The sequence below is a fragment of the Salvia splendens genome, chromosome 2, assembly GCF_004379255.2.
Source record: "Salvia splendens isolate huo1 chromosome 2, SspV2, whole genome shotgun sequence".
NCBI lineage: Eukaryota > Viridiplantae > Streptophyta > Magnoliopsida > Lamiales > Lamiaceae > Salvia > Salvia splendens.
The window spans coordinates 4,570,548-4,590,718 of NC_056033.1; the positions used below are offsets into that span (position 1 = coordinate 4,570,548).

At 41.2% G+C, this 20,171-nt stretch overlaps 1 protein-coding gene across 1 annotated transcript; it reads left to right on the plus strand.

The window, feature by feature from the left end:
- Positions 1–14,563: 14,563 nt before the first annotated feature.
- On the plus strand, positions 14,564–16,367 carry LOC121759701 (phenolic glucoside malonyltransferase 1-like). Its single transcript, XM_042155381.1, has one exon. It carries the CDS (start codon positions 14,797–14,799, stop codon positions 16,186–16,188), a length of 1,392 nt encoding a protein of 463 aa, XP_042011315.1. The 5' UTR covers positions 14,564–14,796; the 3' UTR covers positions 16,189–16,367.
- The last annotated feature ends 3,804 nt before the right edge of the window (positions 16,368–20,171 follow it).

Below are 20,171 nucleotides of genomic sequence, written 5' to 3' on the forward strand. Positions count from 1 at the left end.
AGATATTAAAAATACCCTATCGCGTATTTATACTTAATACTTACTCCGTCTATAAAACACTCCACTAAAGTATTTAGTCTTATTTTTATTTTAGGGCTCTATTTACAATAATTACTTTTTTCTAATTTATTCTATCATTGTATATAAAAAAAATATCTTATTTTAGTATTTTTATCTTTTTATATTTTTTTACTTTATAACTTATATATTAAAATTGTATAGTTCAAGATTATGTTTTATAGATGAAGATAGTATAGTAAAAAAGGAAAATTGAGTAAGCCATATTATACTATTTTCACCTCGTAAAAATTTGAACAAATATTAGTATACATACTTTACTATTTATACCAGAACTCAACTTTTGCATAATATTGTTCGCTTTGATTCAAACATTCATAATTTTATTTTTAGATCACTCTCCAAAAAGCTAATGAAAGTAGAGAAGTATTTATATACTATTGCTTCCAACTTTCTTATTCACTGATGTGGGATGAGTTTGTACCCCGACATACCTCATCTCAAACAAAGACAACATAAATGACATAGATCAAGATTACACATATGTCACAAATCACCAAGGTCTTGATCAAGACCACAAAAGTCTAGCACATTTGGAACTTCACATGCAACAGGACTGAACTCAACTTTGATACTAGTGAGAGGGTTCAGATAATGTACACTCGAACCCAATATTAGTGTGTCTGATTTAGACAAAGCCTTGCATTTTTATTTTTAGCGCTGATGACTATAATTTGGAGGGAATATGGAGTAAAGATACATTAAAAAATAGAGAGCAGAGAGATGATGCACTTTCATAGTATGTGTTTTGAAATAAGAACAAGTATGATTAAGGATAATTTTGTTCCAAAAATAAAATTCGAGTGCTCTACCTTGGTATTGTCATTGCAGCCCCTCGTGCCATTGCACCGATGAAATTGGAGGTGCAACGCGATGGGTTTGCGTTGTGGATGAGGAGCCAGAGGTAGTACCCAGTGTGATACCTCTGTAAAGGTATGGTGTTGGGCGCGATGAGCAGTGTAGTACCAATAAAGCAATAATGATTGTGTTGTTTATCATAGCATTACATCATAAATTATTTTATAAAAAAATTTACAAATTTGATTTTTTCTCTACTTTCTTATTCCATTTTCATTTATAAATGCAACACCATATAACATGATAACACCAACACTCTACGCTCACAATTTATCTTCATTTTAAATTTTCTCTCTAAAATTTGATGGATCACACAGATAAGAAAACGCATGTCAATGATATTATTGTCCAATTGATATTTGTCACATCTTCCTATGATGTATACTTTTAGGGGCGGATGGTACCTTGAAAACTAATTTTCATGGGTTTGTATATAGTGGGCTTTTCCTAAATACATGGCTAGTTGTATTTGGTGTTTGGTTGAAAAAAAAGAATAGTAAAGCTCAATGCGTGGTTTGATTGAATAGGAGAAACCCTGAAAATAATTATAATATGACTAAAAGTCCCAAGAGTCCGATGTTTGGGGAGGCGTGTTGTCCGGGTACAGAACCCGCCGAATATCGGTCGTTCGACGCCAACACGCAGTACGATCCCAAATTCAGCACGGAATCGTATGGTTTGTCTGACATGGAGCCGTCACCAAACCGACCCGTAGCCCCCTCCCGCCGAGGCCGCCCCCGCCGACGCCACACCTTCTGCCCCCGCCAAAAAAAAGCGGACCCGGCACCGCGCGCAGAAGTTGCCACCTCCGGGAAATTGTGAAGAATACGCCCCCGGCCGTACGAACTACCAGCCGGAAGAAACCCTCAAATTGGCGAGGTGTTGGGTGGACATATCGGAGGACCCGATATTCGCGAACAACCAGAGGCAGGTGGCGTACTGGGAGCGCATCGCCGAGCGCTGCAATGCGCCGAAGCCGCCGAGCGCGTACAACCAGAGGCAGGTGGCGTACTGGGAGCAGCTCCGCAAGCACTGGGACCAGGTGAAGAAGCAAATCGACCTGTTCTCGTCGGAGTACGAGAAGTGCGCGAGGGAGCAGGGGAGCGGCGAGAGCTTAAGCAACGTGCGCTCCAAAGCGTTGTTGTCGTACCAGTCCCTGTACGGCGAGTTCAAGCACGAGGTCATCTGGGCGCTCTTGAGGGACAAGCAGAAGTTCCAAGGCGGGATTCTACACACTGGGGCGACAAAGAGGACGAAGACCACCGAAGCTGGTGGTTACACGAGCAGCGAAAGCGGAACTCGTCCGATGGACCTCAACCGGACGTACGAGGACATTGAGAGTTCCGGCACACCGATTCCTCCCTGCGTCCCGTAGGTGTCAAGGCTGCGAAGGCCAAGGGGAAGGCGGCGGTAGGTGTGCACAAGGGTCACGAAGTTCAGGGTCATGAACCGGCGGTTCAAGGTTCAGGAAATGCTTGAACCTGAACCGGCCCGCCTAGCTCCCGGCGGTTCCGGTTCAGGTTCAACAAACCGGCGGTTTACGCGGCGGTTCAAAACCGCCGGTTTTCGTCTTGAACCGCCGGTTCGACGGTTTCGACTTTTTTTTTTTTGCATTTTTCAACTATTCAATTTTTAATCAAATTACATTACACTTTCAAAGTTGTTTATGTATGAAATGTGAGTAAATAAAATTGAAAAAAATACGGCTAAAGTTGCAATTTTATTGAAATTGCATGTTTACAAGTTACAACAATTACAAATCGAAAACATATGCCGGTCTTGAAGTCTTAAACAAAATTTAAATACAAATGAGACTACTAGTCAACAACTAATTACAAATGACAAGAACGACGTTGAAGTTCTTAAACGTATAAGTGTATTATATATATACTCTTAACCGGCGAAGAAGATCTTTCTACATAACTAAATTAAGGACACCTTTAGCAATTCAACTTTAAATGTTGAGTTTCGTCTAACAATCAACAATTATAGTAGAATTGTCAAAAGTTTCCCTCATTTAGCCGTATAGAGAAATATACTTCATCGACTAGAGTATATACAAATACAATTATGTAATTGTATTTGCATATTTTTAAAGTAGGAATTAATGGGAAAAAAAAGAAATAAAAGAAAAAGGACTTGAGCTCAACTTAAATTTAAAATTTAAGTTGAGGTGCCTACGTATCCCAATTGCTCATTTGCATTAGGGAATCAAAGTCCACGTAGTTCTCTTACCTTACTTACCTATTTGGCTTGGCCGGCGGCGGTTGACGGTTGGCCTATGATCTTCTTCCATCTACAAATATTATGTACGTAGAAGTTAAAAGTATGAACGCAAAAAAAAAATTTAATGAAATTTTAAAATATGAATTGGAAAACAAATTTTTCATTACTTACTTGCATGCGTTCGGCTGCCAATCGGGAAACCTCTTCCATAACATCTCGACGACTAGGTCATCGAGATTTTGAGGGACGCGTAGTACTTTGATCTTGGGCTATTCCCTTGCCCCGATCACCACGTCCCGATCCACCACGAGAAGAAGACATATTGATAAATGAAAGTAGTATGGACTTGGAATGAAATATGTATGAAGTATAAAAGAAGTGGTAAATTATGAGCACAACAACAAATATAGTAGATTAGTAGTGAGTAGAAAGTGTAGAATTGAAATGTAAACTTGCGCAATTAGAGAGAATAAGGAGAGAATAGGGAAATGAAGATTGAGAATGAAATCCTTGTTAACACAAGAATGGGGTAAGGAAATATGAAGGAGAAGTGAGGTATTTATAGGAGTAAAATTGGATATAAAAAAAATTTTGAAATTTGAATTCGGCCGAACCACCGGTTTACCGCCGGAACCGGCGGTTCAAGCATAAACCGGCGGTTTATGACCGGTTTTGCAGGCCTAAACACTGCACCTACGACCTAGCCTCTGAAAAGTCACCGGAACCGGCGGAAACCGGCTGCCAAACCGGCGGTTTCTGACCGAAAACCGCCGGTTTCCCGGAAACTGCCGGTTCCCACCGAAAACCGCCGGTTTACCTAAATCCTACCTGAACCCCTACGAACCCCTAGCCTACTTTACACCGTGCGACCCTTTGAACCGGCGGTTCGAACCGCCGGTTCACGGTTCAAGATATTGCCGAACCTGAACCGGCCCTTACGACCCGCCAACCCTTATGCCGGTTCAACCCACCGGTTCCGGGCCCGGTTCCGATTCATGAACCGGCGGTTCCGAACCGCCGGTTAACCGGCGGGCCGGGCCGGTTTGTGCATGCCTACCACGGCGGTGACATCATCCTCGACCGCCGCCGCCCCATTGCCGATCCCGCTCCTGACTCTGAACCCGACGGCCGCTGCCTACGAGCAGTTGGCAACAGCCTCGATGGCAAAGACGTTGTTGCAGACGCACAAGGCCCTCAAGAAGTGTACGGACCCCGCCGAAGCCGAATATCTCAGGGGGTTGATCGATGAGCTGCGCCGGTGATAAGGCTGATTTCATGCATTGGTTAGGGGATTAATTTCGTGCATTTACGGGGTCTAACACATCTTTTTGAGCCAGGTGTGTAGAAGGTATCGTCAGACCTAGGAAGAAAGGAAGATAATTACAAGGCGAAGGAAATACGGCGATAAAGTGAACATTATGAAGAAAAAATGACTAAACGGAGGAGATCGCTAAAGCTGAAGGGCAGAACAGAGATTTCATGCGAAGGCTTCTAGAAGATCAACTCCGCATCTATATAAGGGAGAGAGCATGCAACTCGGAATTCGCGAAGATCTTTTTCGGCTCTCAGCTCACTCGCACACTTCTACACATTTGGTTTTCGGAATTCGGGAGGGTTCGGGTTTTACTTTCAGTTAGTTGTTGTGTAACACCGTCCTCACGTAGGGCGAAGAAACAATTACTGCTTTCATTTCCGTTTGTAGCTGCAAATTTCACCGAGCTTCGCTGTTCGAAGCTCGGCTTGTTTGACTGTCAAATTACTGTTGAACCTTTCTATGCAATTTCTATTTTCTGTTAAGGCGATGTTGATTTCGAGTATGGATGATGTTTGTTTCTGAGTTTATAGTTATTTACTTTAAGGGATGCTTTCCGCACTTGATATGTTGAATTGGAGTAGGATCGTAGTTGGATTGCCGTTGATCGGAGCGGATTTGTTGAATCGGAGTTTATGGAGTCGATTTGGGTTGAAATTGGGTTCGGAATGCTTGGATCCAAAGTGGATTAAGCGTCCGACGTGTGGATTTGAAGTAGAGTGGGTTGATTGTGCATGAGTTTGATGTTTCATTTCTGTTTTCTGTTTACTTCGTCTAGTAGAAGTAGATCTGTTGGTTTCCGATTAATCGTCAGTTTTCGACGACCGAATCTGTATGTTTTGTTTGAATCTGGATTATTACTCTGTTTTCTCCATGTTCGCGTTTTATTCATGTAACAAGATGCAGGTCGTTGTTAGTTAAATTCATAGTTTGTTATTTGCAGCTTTTAATCCGTATTTTGCTGTTTTTGGAAGATGGTCCCCACTGCATGTTACTTTCTGTCTAGCTAAATTAGGTAGTCGTTTACTAGGTCAAGGAAGTTTGCTCGAGGTGTTGAGGTTGAGATGATGATCTGTGTTTGCACGATGTTTTTAGCTTCCTAGGTCTAGTGTTATATTCTATTCCTAAGTCTAGTAATAGCTTTCCTCAACCCAAAATTGCGTGGCAGCAGCCAATTAACCTTTCCAGAATCACCTAAATGCATTCATACGCATCCATCTTCGTTCGATCCCTACTTCCCTGTACTAATTCATAGCATAGCGGGTTGAGGGTTTTGAAGGCGGAATTTGTGTGTCTGACGACCGAGACTTCTGAGATCCTCTGAGTTCCTAGACCTCGTGATCTAGTGGATTCTCTGGGTTTGCGAAGCTTGACCTAGCACAAAAGCCCACACAGTTTCCATAGAAGGACTTTCAGCCGGAAGTTGGGAATTTCATATTAAAAAAAATAATGCAATAAAAAACTAATTTTTTTTATTTGAAGTACGACATTACTTAAAATGATGAAAAAAATAATGAGTGTAATATAATTAATAAAGAAATTAAAATAAATAAATAACATGATAGGGAAAATCAAAATAATTAAAGCATACAAAAAAATCCTAATGTCAAGAAAATAAAATAGGAGTGCAAATTTTTACTTATACTAAAAAATAATTACTACTACATTACAAAATCGAAAATGTTAGTAGGAGTGCAAATAATTAATTAACTAAAAAAACTAATGACTATAGTAACAAAAATGAAAATGTAAGTACCTAAATAAAAAAAGTATTCAAACGTAAACATAATTAAAACAATGAAAAGGAGAATGCATAACAAAAATGAACATGGGAGCATAGAAATAAAAAGTATTCAAACAAAATTAAAAATAAAAAGATAAGGAGAATAAAAAAATAAATTGATTGCGCGCCAGCGGAGGGTCGAACTCAGAGAAGCAGAAAGGTATTGTCAACGAGTTACCAGTGAAGCACAAAGGTTTTTAATAAATTTTCACTAAATGTATTACTAATATCAGAAATTTTGGGGGTGCAGTCCCTTGTTCCCACTTGCATACGCCAGTGATTTTAGTATAATAATGTAGCTTAACTAATAATGTAACATATTAGTCTAATAATGTAGCTTATCCCAAACATTCAATCTAAGGTTCAAAGGGCTGTGATTTGTTTGATACTTAATACGAAGGAGCTGTGAGGACAATAACACACCCCTTCTAACAAATATCCAAGATACCACTTCTTTATAATGGGCTATTTTAGTTACTCTCTTCGTCCCACAATAAGAATTATGTTTTGTCATTTTTATTTGTCTTACAATAAGAGCTCTATTTCACTTTTACCAACATTCCACTAACTTATTTCACTTATATTTTATTATAAAACTAATATATATAAGTGGGGCAAGGGTTTTAAGAAAAGTAAAGAATAGTAGCTTGAAAATGTTGGTGGAATATGGGGCCCACTTTTTTATATTGATTTTATAATAAAATGTGAGTGAAATAGGTTAGTGAAATGTGAGACCTACTTATTATTTAGTAAAATGCGACTCTTATTATGGGACAGACGAAATGACAAAATATAACTCTTATTTTGGGACGGAAAGATATTATTTTATTTTAGGTAATAATACTACTAATAATATGAATCCACTATTCATTAATACTAACTCAACTATTTTTCTATTTCTTTCTCTCGTATTTCTTTACTAGTTTACCAAAATTCTTTTAGGAATGAGAGGAAGTATTGTACAAGTGTACAATGTAACCAAAGAATATGATTGTAACCGTGATTAATCTAAGTGTCTAACTAGCTACACCTGATCAGTATGTCAATCAGGTCAGGCCAGTCCAGCGAATTTCTATTTTTCTATTTCTTTCTCTCGTATTTCTTTCTAGGTTACCAAAATTCTTTTAAGAATGAGAGGAAGTATTATACAAGTGTACAACGTAACCAAAGAATATGATTGTAACCGTAATTAATCTAAGTGTTTAACTAGCTACACCTGATCAGGATGTCAATTAGGTCAGGCCAGTCCAGCGGATTTCGGATCAATCCTACTCGGCTTGCATTTTAATTGGCTACACCAGCGAATTTAAAATTTTAAACCATAACCTTAATCGTTTGGATTTCAAGTTAATCCGGATAAAAGCAAATAATAAAAAATTATTAAGTAGTATATTTTTTAATCTTAGTAATCATATGTCTATAGTAAATTAGTACTCCACTAAGTAATATGTAAAAAAATAAAGTACAGATAAAATATCTAGTAAAATCTGACATTCATTTTTTGTAATCTCCTAGAATCTTCCTTTTTCATTATAAGCAATATTAATAGTAAGAGGAATAAATTTTCATCTTGTATGATTAAATTAAAGATTAGTATGAATTAAAGATTAGTAATATATGATTCATATTCTAATATTTCATAGGAGATCTGGATACCAATAAGGCAATAATATTGCCTAGAAATCGAGCAATAATATGTCAAAATTTTCGTGTGTATATAGACAAAAATCGCCAAATAAATTAATTTTAGTTAACAAGTAGACGAGTTTTAAATTATTGTTTAAGAATATTGCATACTTGGCCGATGCGTGACGAGTATTATTAGAATAGTTTACCTTAACTTAGTTTAATTGAGTTTTAACTTAAATTAAATTTCCAATCAAGAGTCAAAGTCAAATTTATGTATGCGCTAAGAGCATCCCCATTGCCACTCTCCGGGGCGGACAGCGTCCGTGCCAGCGGCGCGACACAGCCTCATCCGCTGTTGTGCTCGCGCCAACGGCACGACCCTACTTGATAATAAGAGCACGTTCGTGCCACTGAGCATGGCGATGTGGCAGCGTGCGATTGGCAAACGGCAATGCCGTTGTAATTTCCTTTTTTAATAAAAAATAATACCAAAAATTAAAAAAATAATATTTTCGGATTCCAAAAAAATATAGCCGTTTATTACCGATTTTTTGAAAATTTTTGAATTTTTTATAAATTTTTTAATTCCAAAATCATCTATAAATACACACATTCATCATCCATTTTCTCATACAACACATTCATCATCCATCTTCCTCTCTTACTCAAACCCTCTCTAAAAATTCAAAAATGGATTTCACCGATATCATGGCTGAAGCGGAGCGCGAAGAACAAGAATACTATGAACAATATCGTGCCGTCTATGAAGCCTATGTCGTGGCCGCCACCCCCGCCCCTCCTCCTCAACCAACTAGATCAAAACGCCGCTACATTCCTCATGACCGGGAGGGAGCCCATGAAAGGCTCGTTGCCTACTATTTTTCCGACATGCCGCGGTTTTCGGAAGATTACATCCGACGTCGTTTTCGTATGTCAAAACGGTTGTTTATGCGTATTGTCAACACATTGTCCGCCCGTGTTGAATACTTTCAATCACGTAGAGACGCAACCGGTCGGCAAAGTCTCTCGGCGTTGCAGAAGTGTACTTGTGCCCTCCGACAACTTGCTACTGGGCAAACGGCTGACCTCTCAGACGAGTATTTGCATGTGGGTGAGTCAACTGGAATCATATGCCTCAAAAATTTTTGCGACGCCATTCGTTCTGCTTTCGGTGAGGAATTCATTCGGGCACCCACCACCGAAGATTGTCAACGGTTGTTTTATCTTCACGAAACAGACCACGGTTTTCCCGGTATACTTGGCAGCATTGACTACATTCATTGGAAGTGGAAGAATTGTCCGAATGCTTGGAGGGGGTAACACTTAGCGGCCACAAAGGCGGCGGCCCAACGCTTATCCTTGAAGTGGTCGCCGAATACCGCCTATGGATTTGGCATGCATATTTCGGTGTTTCCGGATCCAACAACGACTTGAACGTGCTCTATTCTTCACCACTCTTCAATGATATTTTGAATGGTGTGGCACCGGTGGTAAACTTCACCGCCAACGGAAATCCATACCACATGGGTTACTATCTCGCCGATGGTATCTACCCAAGGTGGTCGACTTTCGTGAAGACGCTCAACAATCCGCAAGACCCGAGACGGGTTCTTTTTGTGAAGCGTCAAGAGTCTGCTCGGAAAGACGTCGAAAGAGCTTTTGGGGTCCTTCAAGGTCGATTCAACATTGTGAAGGCCCCGTCTCGGCTGTGGTACTCTAAGAATATTGCCGAGGTGTGCATACGATGGTGCGAGAGAGGATCGAAACAAGACACACAATGCGCGATTCCAAAGCCCACATTGAGCTACAAGAAAACCTAGTCAAACACATTTGAGCGAAATTCGGCGACGAGTAGTGGGTTTTTTAAATTTTGTGAATTTAATTATGTAATTTTTAATTTTTAGGACTTTAATTATGTAATTTTTAATTTTTAGGATTTGAATTATGTAATTTTAAATTTTTTAGTAATTTGTAATAGTATTATGGGTATTTTTAATGCATTCTAATATTGTTGAAATGTTTTTATTTAAATTGAATAATAGAATGGTGGGACCATTGAGCATGTCCTTGCCGAAGAGCATGTATGTGGTTGTTGTGCTATTGTGGGAAGAACATAAACTAAAAAATGAATAAAATTAGGTTTGGGCCCACTTCCATGCTCTTGCCTAAGAACATGGATGAGGATGCTCTAAACGAGAAATCATTATTACACCATCCATTTAATAAAGCCAATACTTAAAAATAATTAAGTTACACCATCCATTTAATAAAGCGAATACTTAAAGACTAAAATTAACAAAAAATTATATATACACAATGCCCTTCAAATTTAAATAGGATAAGATCAAATTAATTTTCAATTATAGGAGAAAAATTATGCTTATTACAGTATTTCCTTAATCATTTTGTTTTAGGAAATATGTAACTGATCTTATTCTTGAAAATATCCACCGTTCTTCAAAAATTAATAATAAAACTTTAGATAGAAAAATCACTCATAATATTTTAATAGAATAAGTTTTTATTTATTCATTATTTAAACTATCACAATGATATGAAAATAAATAAATTATTCGTTTTAATAACAAGGTATTGTGAAAAATATTATTTTATTTGGAAATTCTCTCATATTTTGCCATATGTACTGAATTTGTTTTTCTAATTTTTTGTTTTGCAAGTATTATAGTACATATTGGTAGTTATTTCAAATGAGAGATTATTCGTTTGCAAAAAAAATATTTCATTTAAATTTCTTTAATATATTTCTTTGTAATAATATTTTTTATCTTTATACATATTATTTTGCTAGAATATAATTATTCTTTATTTTATATAGTATAATATATATTTCAAAATGAAAATTTTATATAATTAATTGAATGATATTATGTGGATGTATGAGATTGTTAAAAATATTATTAATAATATAATATGGGTCAGATGATGTGAGATTCTTTGATTAAGTACATATAATATAATCTTTTAATGTATAGCTTACAAAATTGACCAGAATATATAATTTCTAATTTTAGAATATCTTTTCTCGCTAATGAGTTGAGATTTATTTTCCACTAACAATACTTTATTTACCTTTTCTCTCTTCCTCTTTCTTACTTTATCAATTTTACATTAAAACTCGTGTCGAACTCAAAGTGCATATTCTTTTGGTCCGAAGGGAGTATTTCTTATAGACAACTGGTCAAAGAAATACTCCTTATGTCCCACTGTAAGAGATCAACTTTTCATTTTGGGTTGTTCCACCATAATTTATTGATTTTTTGGAAAATACAATACATTTATTTCTCTTACCTTGTTGAGTTATTCTAGTTATTTTCTCTTTACCTCTCCAATTTTTTCAATTCTCATACTTTTTTCTCTCCACTTATATTTTCTTAAATATTACTCCATCCGTCCCATAAAAATATGCGCACTTTCCATTTTCGTCCGTCCCATAAAAATATGTACATTCCATTTTTGAGAAGTTATATCAATTAAATAATATAGGTCACACTATCCATTAACCATACTTTAACTATCATTCTCCTTCTCTCTCTTACTTTACCATATCATTCTCCTCCCCTCTCATACTTTACCAATTTTGTCTTAATTCCCGTGTCATACCCAATGCCCATATTATAATGAGACGGAGGAAGTATGTCCAAAAGAAATTCCTTAGTGGGACGGAAGGGGTAGTGAAACATGAAACATACGTTTTGGATTTGTCAACTATTTCACGGTTGCTTGAAATAATTTAGTCAAACAAAGATAATTTAAATTTCGTGTGACAACAAAAGAGACTGAAATTTTGTCTAAAATAAATTAGTCAAATTTTATTAAAATTAATATAATTTGTAGGGTAAATTGTCGTTTTAATAACAAAGTTTGGCCAATTCAACAACATAATAATAAATTAAATACAGGGAGTATAATTTTCTTATTTTTCTTAATTGTCCCAATTATTTATATTTAGAGGAAATTGTGTATAGTGTAGAAGCTAAAATTCATAAATCTTTTTCCAAATTTATATACACCGTACTACTATGATTCTTGAGAAGCCATTCATTTTAGTACTCCATCTATCTGATCATCGCACTCCTCTATTTCAACCCGTCTTATAGTTAATTACATAATTTTTTATTAAATTATAATATATTTAAATAATAGATTATACTTCCTCCGTCTCCCAAATATTGTCCCATTTTGACCCGGTATGAATTTTAAGAAATGTAAGAGCATCTCCAATGGCGGACGTCCGGTCGGACGTCGCGACGGGCGACCCGGACGTCCGCCATTGTGGCGTTTAGGGTCGGATACGGACGTCCCGTGAGGACGTCGGGTGTCCTCATACGTCCCTGCGACGGGCGGGCGGACGTCCGCCACTGTGGCAAGGGTCGGACGTCCCGCTCGGACGTCCGAATTTTTTTTATTTTTTTAAACCCTATATATACGGCTCGTTGAACTTCATTTCATTTGCACCACTTGTTGTTAACAAGTTTCTCTCTTCTTTTACTACAAATTTCATTTCTACTTTTAATGGAGAACGATAGGAACTCCCCGGCCACGAGCGAGTCGCAGACTTCGGCGTTTCCCATCGACCTGGAGGGAAACGTCAGCGGAAATGCGACAACGGTACCGGGAATGGGACAGATAGGGGGCATGGGTGGGATGATGTCCCCTTATATGTACAATTGGATGGGACAGATGGGTGGTATGGGTGGTGTGATGCCCAGGGCAGCCGGGATGGGGGGCATGACCCCAAATATGATGATGCCGGGGATGGGGATGGGGGGCATGACCCCAAATATGATGGGGGGCATGACCCCAAATATGATGATGCCGGGGATGATGCATGTGGGAGGGGGTGGCAGGGGCCCTGAACCAGTAGCGGACGATGTCTATCGGCCGGTTGTGGATATGCAGTCTACTGATACCCCTTCCACTTATGTTCCGGATACTCAGTTCACCGGCATAGACACTTTCTCTTTTGAGGAGTTAGGGATATCTCCAGTCAGGCAGACGCCCGATGATATGAGCGGGGGCAGGGGGAAGAGACGTGGCAAGGGCAAGGGGAAAGCCCCAGGGTCTTCCTCACGAACGGTGGCAGAGGAGGAGGATGAGGAGACGGGAAAGAGGACGATCTTGAGCCAGTGGGAAAACGTCGCGCTTGCGAAGGCTTGGATTGCAATTGTCGAGGATCCCTATGTCGGTGCCAACCAGCATATTGACTGACTGTGGCATCGGATCGCTAAAGCCTACCACACACACAAATCGGCTGGGGCGAAGCGTCGCCTTCCCGAACAGTGCCAGAAACAGTGGGAGCGGTTGAGGCCTAAGCTTAGTCGATTTGCTGGCCTCTACCAAAACAACCTCCGCCAGGCAAGCAGCGGTATGTCCGAGGAGGATGTCCGGAACCGTGCCTTTGCTCAGTACCCTGACAAAGCCTTGAAATTCAAACAATTCGACCAGTGGGAGGCCTTTCTCGTGGTGAAGGATTCCCCAAAGTTTTGTGGGGGAGTCGAATCGGGCTGGGCGAAGCGGACGAAGATCAACGCTTCCGGTGAATACAGCAGCAGTGCTGGTTCGCACGAGCTCCCGGAAGCCGACGAAGTGTCCCCGCTACCGCAATCAGACTCTCGCCGTCGTCGCCGCCCGGTTGGGCAAAAGGCTGCGCAGCGGAGGGCTAGGGGAACCAGCGGCGGTAGCGGGTCGTTCGAGGTCGAATCGGAAGCCCCTGCTCCCCAAGAAGATATCGACCGCCTCTCCCGCGCGCAGTTAACGACAAGCTTGGTCCGGACCATGCATAGGTGGCATAGCACGACCGATCCACTGTACAAGAGGATGCTGAAGGATGTCATCGATGGATGTCGGCGCGATTTGGGGATGCCCCCATTGGAGATGATGGCGCCGAGATTAGCGGAGGGGGACGACGGGGGCGGCACGGGCGACGGTGACGGCACGGGCGACGGGGGCGACACGGGCGACGAGGACAGCGCGGAGTGAGCCGGGGATGTTGGATTATGTATTTTTCTTTTTTTGAATGACTATGTATTTTGCTTTTTTCTAACTATGTTTTTTTTTTATGTTTTATGAATATGTATTTTTGTCCGTATTTTGCTTTCCCGTATTCCGTGTCAAAATTATATTTCCGTTTTTACGTAATTAAATTATTGTGATTTTTTTATTGCGGGATGTCCTAGTGGGAAGGGCGGACATAGGAGGGGATGTCCTAGTGACGTGGCAGTGGGATGGGAAGTCCTAGTGACGTGATAGGAGGTGTTTTTGGGATGTCCTAGTGGATGTCCTAGTGGGATGTCCGCCCACTGGAGATGCTCTAATAAAAAGTGAGTTGAAAAAATTAGTGAAATGCATGTCCTACTTTTATATATTAGTTTTATAATTAAATGTGAGTATGAATGAATTAGTGGAAGATGAGGTCTACTGTCTAAAATGGTAAACAATGAAATGAGATAAATTTTATGGGATGAATGAAAATAGAAAAATTTAGGAACGAAGGGAGTAATAATTAATCAATTTAAAATTTATATTAAAAAAATACGAAATATAAAACAAACTTGAGTGTTTGTTGACAGACAATATATACTTAACTTATTCAAATAAATTCATGAAATTAAGAATATTCAAACTTTGCCGCTGACACAAGACAAGAGAATTGCAATTTGCCTTCCTCAATAAGAAAGTTCCCAGGCCGCATAAATACAGTTTCTACAAAGATCAACAATAATAATATAATACTCCTCCGTACTAGTAATAATAATAGTAACTTGTAATGAAACAATTAATGTGATGGGATCCAGAACAACGTAATTGCTTACATAACTCGGCAGCATCGCCATATTTTCTCCGCCCAACATCTGAATATTTTATCACCTAATAATCCATTCCAGACTCCATGACGGCGACCACCAAAACCCTCTCCGTCCTCCGCCGCTGCACCGTTGCTCCAGCCAGCGACGCGGCGGAGCAGCGCCTCCCTCTCACTTACTTCGACATGCTCTGGCTCTACTTCCACCCTATCGAGCGCCTCTTCTTCTACAAACACCCTTGCTCCGCCGCCGATTTAACAGAAACCATCGCCCCACACCTCCTGAGCTCCCTCTCCCAAACGCTCCGCCACTACCTCCCTCTCGCCGGCAACTTATTCCACCCCCTCGATTCCGGCATGCCGGATCTGCGCTACTTCTCCGGCGATTTAGTCGCTGTCACTTTTGCTGAATCGAATGGAGATCCTGCTGATTTTGATTATCTCTCCGGAAATCAGCCGCGGGAAGCGGATGATTTCCACCTCTTCGTGCCTAAGCTGCCGGAATCCGTTACTGATTCCGAATCCGGATGTAGAAAATTTCCTTTACTTGCTATCCAAGTCACGCATTTTCCGGAGATCGGGATAGTTATCGGCGTAACTAACCACCACGTCGCCGGAGATGCGAGCTCCATCGTCGGATTCCTCAAAGCGTGGAGCTCAACAGCGAAACTCGGCGGAGAAGCCGAATTCGCTCCTCCGTTTTACGACCGATCGGTGCTTAAAGATCCGACGGGGAGAAGGGAGATATATTGGAACCAAATGCAATCGTTAAAGTTCGGCGAATCAAAGCCAGGAGGAATCCTCCCTACCAATAAAGTCAGAGCAACGTTCATTTTGCAGAAAACCGACATCGAGAAGCTGAAGAAGGTGGTGATGGAGAGGGAACCGGATTCCAATTCCATCCACATCTCGTCGTTCACGGTGACGATAGCCTATTTCTGGTCGTGCGTCGACCGATCCACGGCGGAGGCAGGGGAGGAGGAGATCGGCGACGAAGATGCCGAATTCTTCGGATTCGCGGTGGACGCGCGGAGCAGGACAGATCCGCCGCAGCCGGCGGCGTATTTCGGTAACTGCGTGGGGTTCGTGGTGGCGGAGTCGAGGCATGGGGTGATAAGAGGGGAGGAGGGGTTCCAGGCGGCGGCGAAGGTGGTGGGGGAGGTGATTAGGGATAAGGTGAATAAGAAGGGGGAGCTGCTGAGCGACGCGGACGAGTGGCTGGTGAAATTCGCGCCGGTGTTGAGGAGTCGGGCGTTCGGGGTGGCGGGATCGCCCAAGTTCGACGTGTACGGCGTGGATTTCGGGTGGGGGAAGGCGGTCAAGTATGAGGCAGTGTCCATTGATGGGGATCCCAATCTCTCCCTCTCGCTCTGCAGATCTAGGGATTTTGAGAGAGGCCTCGAATTGGGGATTTCGATGTCCAAGAGAGCCGTGGATGCCTTTGCAACTGCCTTCTATCATGGATTGAAGGCCCTGTAGTTGGTTTTTTTTTTTTTTTTTTTTAGTAGTAGTAGTTCTCCGAGGAATTTCAACCAAATCTTCTACTACTCTACTACCATTGTTTACTTTAAAATGTTTACTGAGAATTATATATCTGTGTGTTTTTTTATTGATGTAAAATTTCTTATAAATTGATTAAGCAACATAAATTTGCCACATTCAGCTTGTGTTAGGCTTTTAAGTTTTAATACGCCTAAGTTGATCTTCATGTCTGCACAGTGTTCTCTAATGGCACCCGCAATGGGGCGCCCGATGGCACGCCCTATGGCGTCCATCGTCCTCGGGCGCGGACGATGCCCTCATTGTGGGTGCCTGTCATCGTCCATCCCCTTCGTCCGCGGCCGATCCATAGGGCGCGCCCTATGTCGCGGACGATGACCTATCGTCCGCGCCATCGGGCGCCCCATTGCGGGATCGGCGGACGATAGCACGCGTTTTCAATTTTTTGTATAAATACCCCTACCCCACCTTCATTTCTAACCGTTTCATTTCACGATTTCACTCTCGAAACTCGAATTTTTATTATTACTACGAAATGGATTCAAGTCCCAAGAGTCCGATGTTTGGGGAGGCTCGTTGGCCGGGTACAGAACCGGATGAATATCGACCGTTCGACGACAACACGCAGTACGATCCCGAATTCAGCACGGAATCGTACGGTTTGGATGACATGGAGCTGTCTCCAAACCGACCCGTCGCCCCCTCCCGCCACGCCGCCGAGGCCGCCCCCGCCACCGCCCCCGCCAAAAAGAAGCGGGCCCGGCACCGCGCGCAGAAGTTGCCACATCCGGGAAATTGTGAAGAGTATGCCCCCGACCGTACGAACTACCAGCCGGATGAATCCCTCATATTGGCGAGGTGTTGGGTAGACATATCGGAGGACCCGATATTCGCGAACAATCAGAGGCAGCAGGCGTACTAGGAGCGCATCGCTGAGCGCTACAATGCGGCAACGGGAGTAGCTACGCAAGCACTGGGACTAGTTGAAGAAGCAAATCAACCTGTTCTCGTCGGAGTACGAGAAGTGCGCGAGGGCCCAGGGGAGCAGCGAGAGCTTGAGCGACGTGCGCTCCAAAGCGCTGTTGTCATACCAGTCCCTGTACGGCGAGTTCAGGCACGAGGCCATCTGGGCGCTCTTGAGGGACAAGCAGAAGTTTCAAGGCGGGATTCTGCATACCGGGGCGTCAAAGAGGATGAAGAACACCGAAGCTGGTGGTTATACGATCGGTGAAAGCGGAACTCGTCCGGTGGACCTCAACCGGCCGTACGAGGACATTGAGAGTTCCTGCACACCGATGTCCTCCCTGCGTCCCATAGGCGTCAAGGCTGCGAAGGCCAAGGGGAAGGTGGTGGCGACATCATCCTCGACCGCCGCCGACCCATCGCCGATCGAGGTCCCGCTCCCAACCCCGCACCCGTCTACTGCCACGTACGAGAAGTTGGCAACAGCCTCGATGGCGAGGACGTTGTTGCAGACGCACAAAATGCTCAAGAAGTGTACGGACTCCGCCGAAGCCGAATATCTCAGGGGGTTGATCGATGAGTTGCGCCGGAAATTGGGAATTGCGTAGATTTTAGCCAATTCAAAATGTGTAACTTTTGTTTAATGAATGCAATCTTCGCCGATTTTTAGTTAATCGTTGTGTTTTTTAATTTAGTTTGCATTACATTTTTAAACCATTTACATTAATTAACAAAACAATAATATAATATTTAAATTAATAACATATATGGCGCGCCTTAGGGCGCCCCATTGCAGGTGGGGGTAGGAGGATAAAACTGATGACGTGGCGCGCCATAGAGCGCGCCTTAGGGCACCCCATTGCTAATGGCATAAAGACAATCTACAAGTCTACAACTATCACAAATCTTATTTTTTGTGCAAAATACTTCTTTTAAGACCATCAATAATCATACTCAAGTATTTCCAACCACACACCGATCTAAAATCATTTTTAGATTTTTCTATTAAATAACACCAAATATGAAACTATAGCAAAAAATTGTGAAATACTATTACAAATAAATCCATTATTATTTAATTAATATGAACTAAAACACGAACAATAATTTACAATAACAAAATGAATAAAGGTAATGAAATAATCCAGTAATCATAATTAGATCCTCCAATATTATCCAAATATGAAGAATATGTTATTCTTGATGTTGAGCTATTTTCTGTAAAATGTGTATTCTTTCAGCTTGAAAATAAACACGACTATGAGGATCGTCAATGGAGCTCAAGTTCATAGCCATTATTTTATTTTCATCCCTTATAGTTTTATGTTCTTGTTCTCCGATTGAAGTTGCTAGACAAGCACCACAACCAGAAGTTGTGATGACGACAAATGAAGATGCTCGATTTCAAGAGTACTTGACTCAGTATGACGCAATAAGAAATAAAAATGTTCACCTGGAACTTCGAAATACGCTAGTTGATCATTTGTGGGAACAATACGTAAATTCGAGTCTTGAATTTTAGTTATTTGTGATATGTTTTTTGTAATTATGATATTTTTAAATGTGCTTAAATTTATATTTCAATTTTATTATGGCATGTTTAGTGTATTTTATTATGCAAGTTAGTGTAAATTTTTTAATGTAAAGTATATTTATTATTCAAGTTAGTACATAAATACATCAATAAGAAAATTTTATTTAATTATTTAATTTATATAAATTATTGATTAAGTATCGTGGGATTAAGGTGTAATTTAAATAAGTATGTAAGTGTAAATGAAAAAGTATAAAAAGTAGGTGAATATGAAATATTTTTTTGGTTTTGAGTTTAAAGTAAATGATTGGTGTGAAATTACTTTGGGGACCTATACTAAAAAATGAGTTTAATTTTGATATAAATGGTTGGAGATGAGCTAATCATATTGCAAACTCAAATGCATTTTTTGCGTTTTTCTACAAATAACATCAAATATTGGTGTATAATGTAGGTACTGTAAAAATTATGTAAGATATACACTCAAAAATGATATAAAATGACATAATCTTTGTGATCTTATTGGAAAGTATTTGTTTGTGATGCTGCATGAGGTCCCTATCAACTTACATAACACGTTTCAAATGGACGAGAATTCTCACAGGATACTTTTAAGCAAAGAAAGGTTAAATACCTCTCTTTAATTACAACAAGGCGGCGACATCATAAGTTATACTAGCAAGTTGCAGTTGTGTCGTTAAGAGCATCCGCAGCGGTGCTCGCTGGCAAGGACGCCGTAAGGACGGCGTCCGTGCCTCTAGCGCGGCTGGCCCCTGCTCGCCGCTGTGCTCTTGCCGCTGGCACAGCGCTGCTCGATGCATCGAGCACGTCTGTGCCGCTGAGCAGCTGACGTGGCGGCGCCTGATTAGCCAACGGCAATGCCGTTGGCAATTTAATTTTTTCTTTTTTTAAAAAAATCAGATTTAATTTAAAAAATTCAAATTAAATAAAAAAAATATTTTCCCACTTCCCAATAAATTATATCTGTTTTATCTCCGCTTTTAATTATATCAGGGGTATTACCTCCAGGAAGAGCGGTCGGCGGGGAGCGGTAGGAGCAAGCTCGACATCATCAGTGCCGCCTTGGCGACCTACCAATCCATAAATTACAAACCGTTCAAGTACCTCATAGCTTGGCAGGAGGTGCGTGTGCATCCGAAGTATAGGGGAGGCGTATCATCCTCCTCTAGCAAACGGTCGAGGTCGGTATCCCTATCCGACGCCGGCGAGGATGAGGTGGCTAGCCAGCTCACCGGAGCTAATTTGGGTAGCCCCGACGCCGGCCAGAGCAGTTGCCAACGCCGGCCGCAAGGAAGAAAGAAGGCGACGACCAACCGCCGTCTCGCCGCGACTCCATCCGCGCAACTTGATTCACATGTGGACCCTTTTTGCCCAACTCAATTTGGTCGATAGGTGAAATATGACCCCCGAGCAACTTGATTCACATTTGGCAATGATACGGGGT

Bases quoted from the DNA above. Each gene is read 5' to 3' on its own strand.
- LOC121759701 (XM_042155381.1), top strand. From the start codon at position 14,797: ATGACGGCGACCACCAAAACCCTCTCCGTCCTCCGCCGCTGCACCGTT.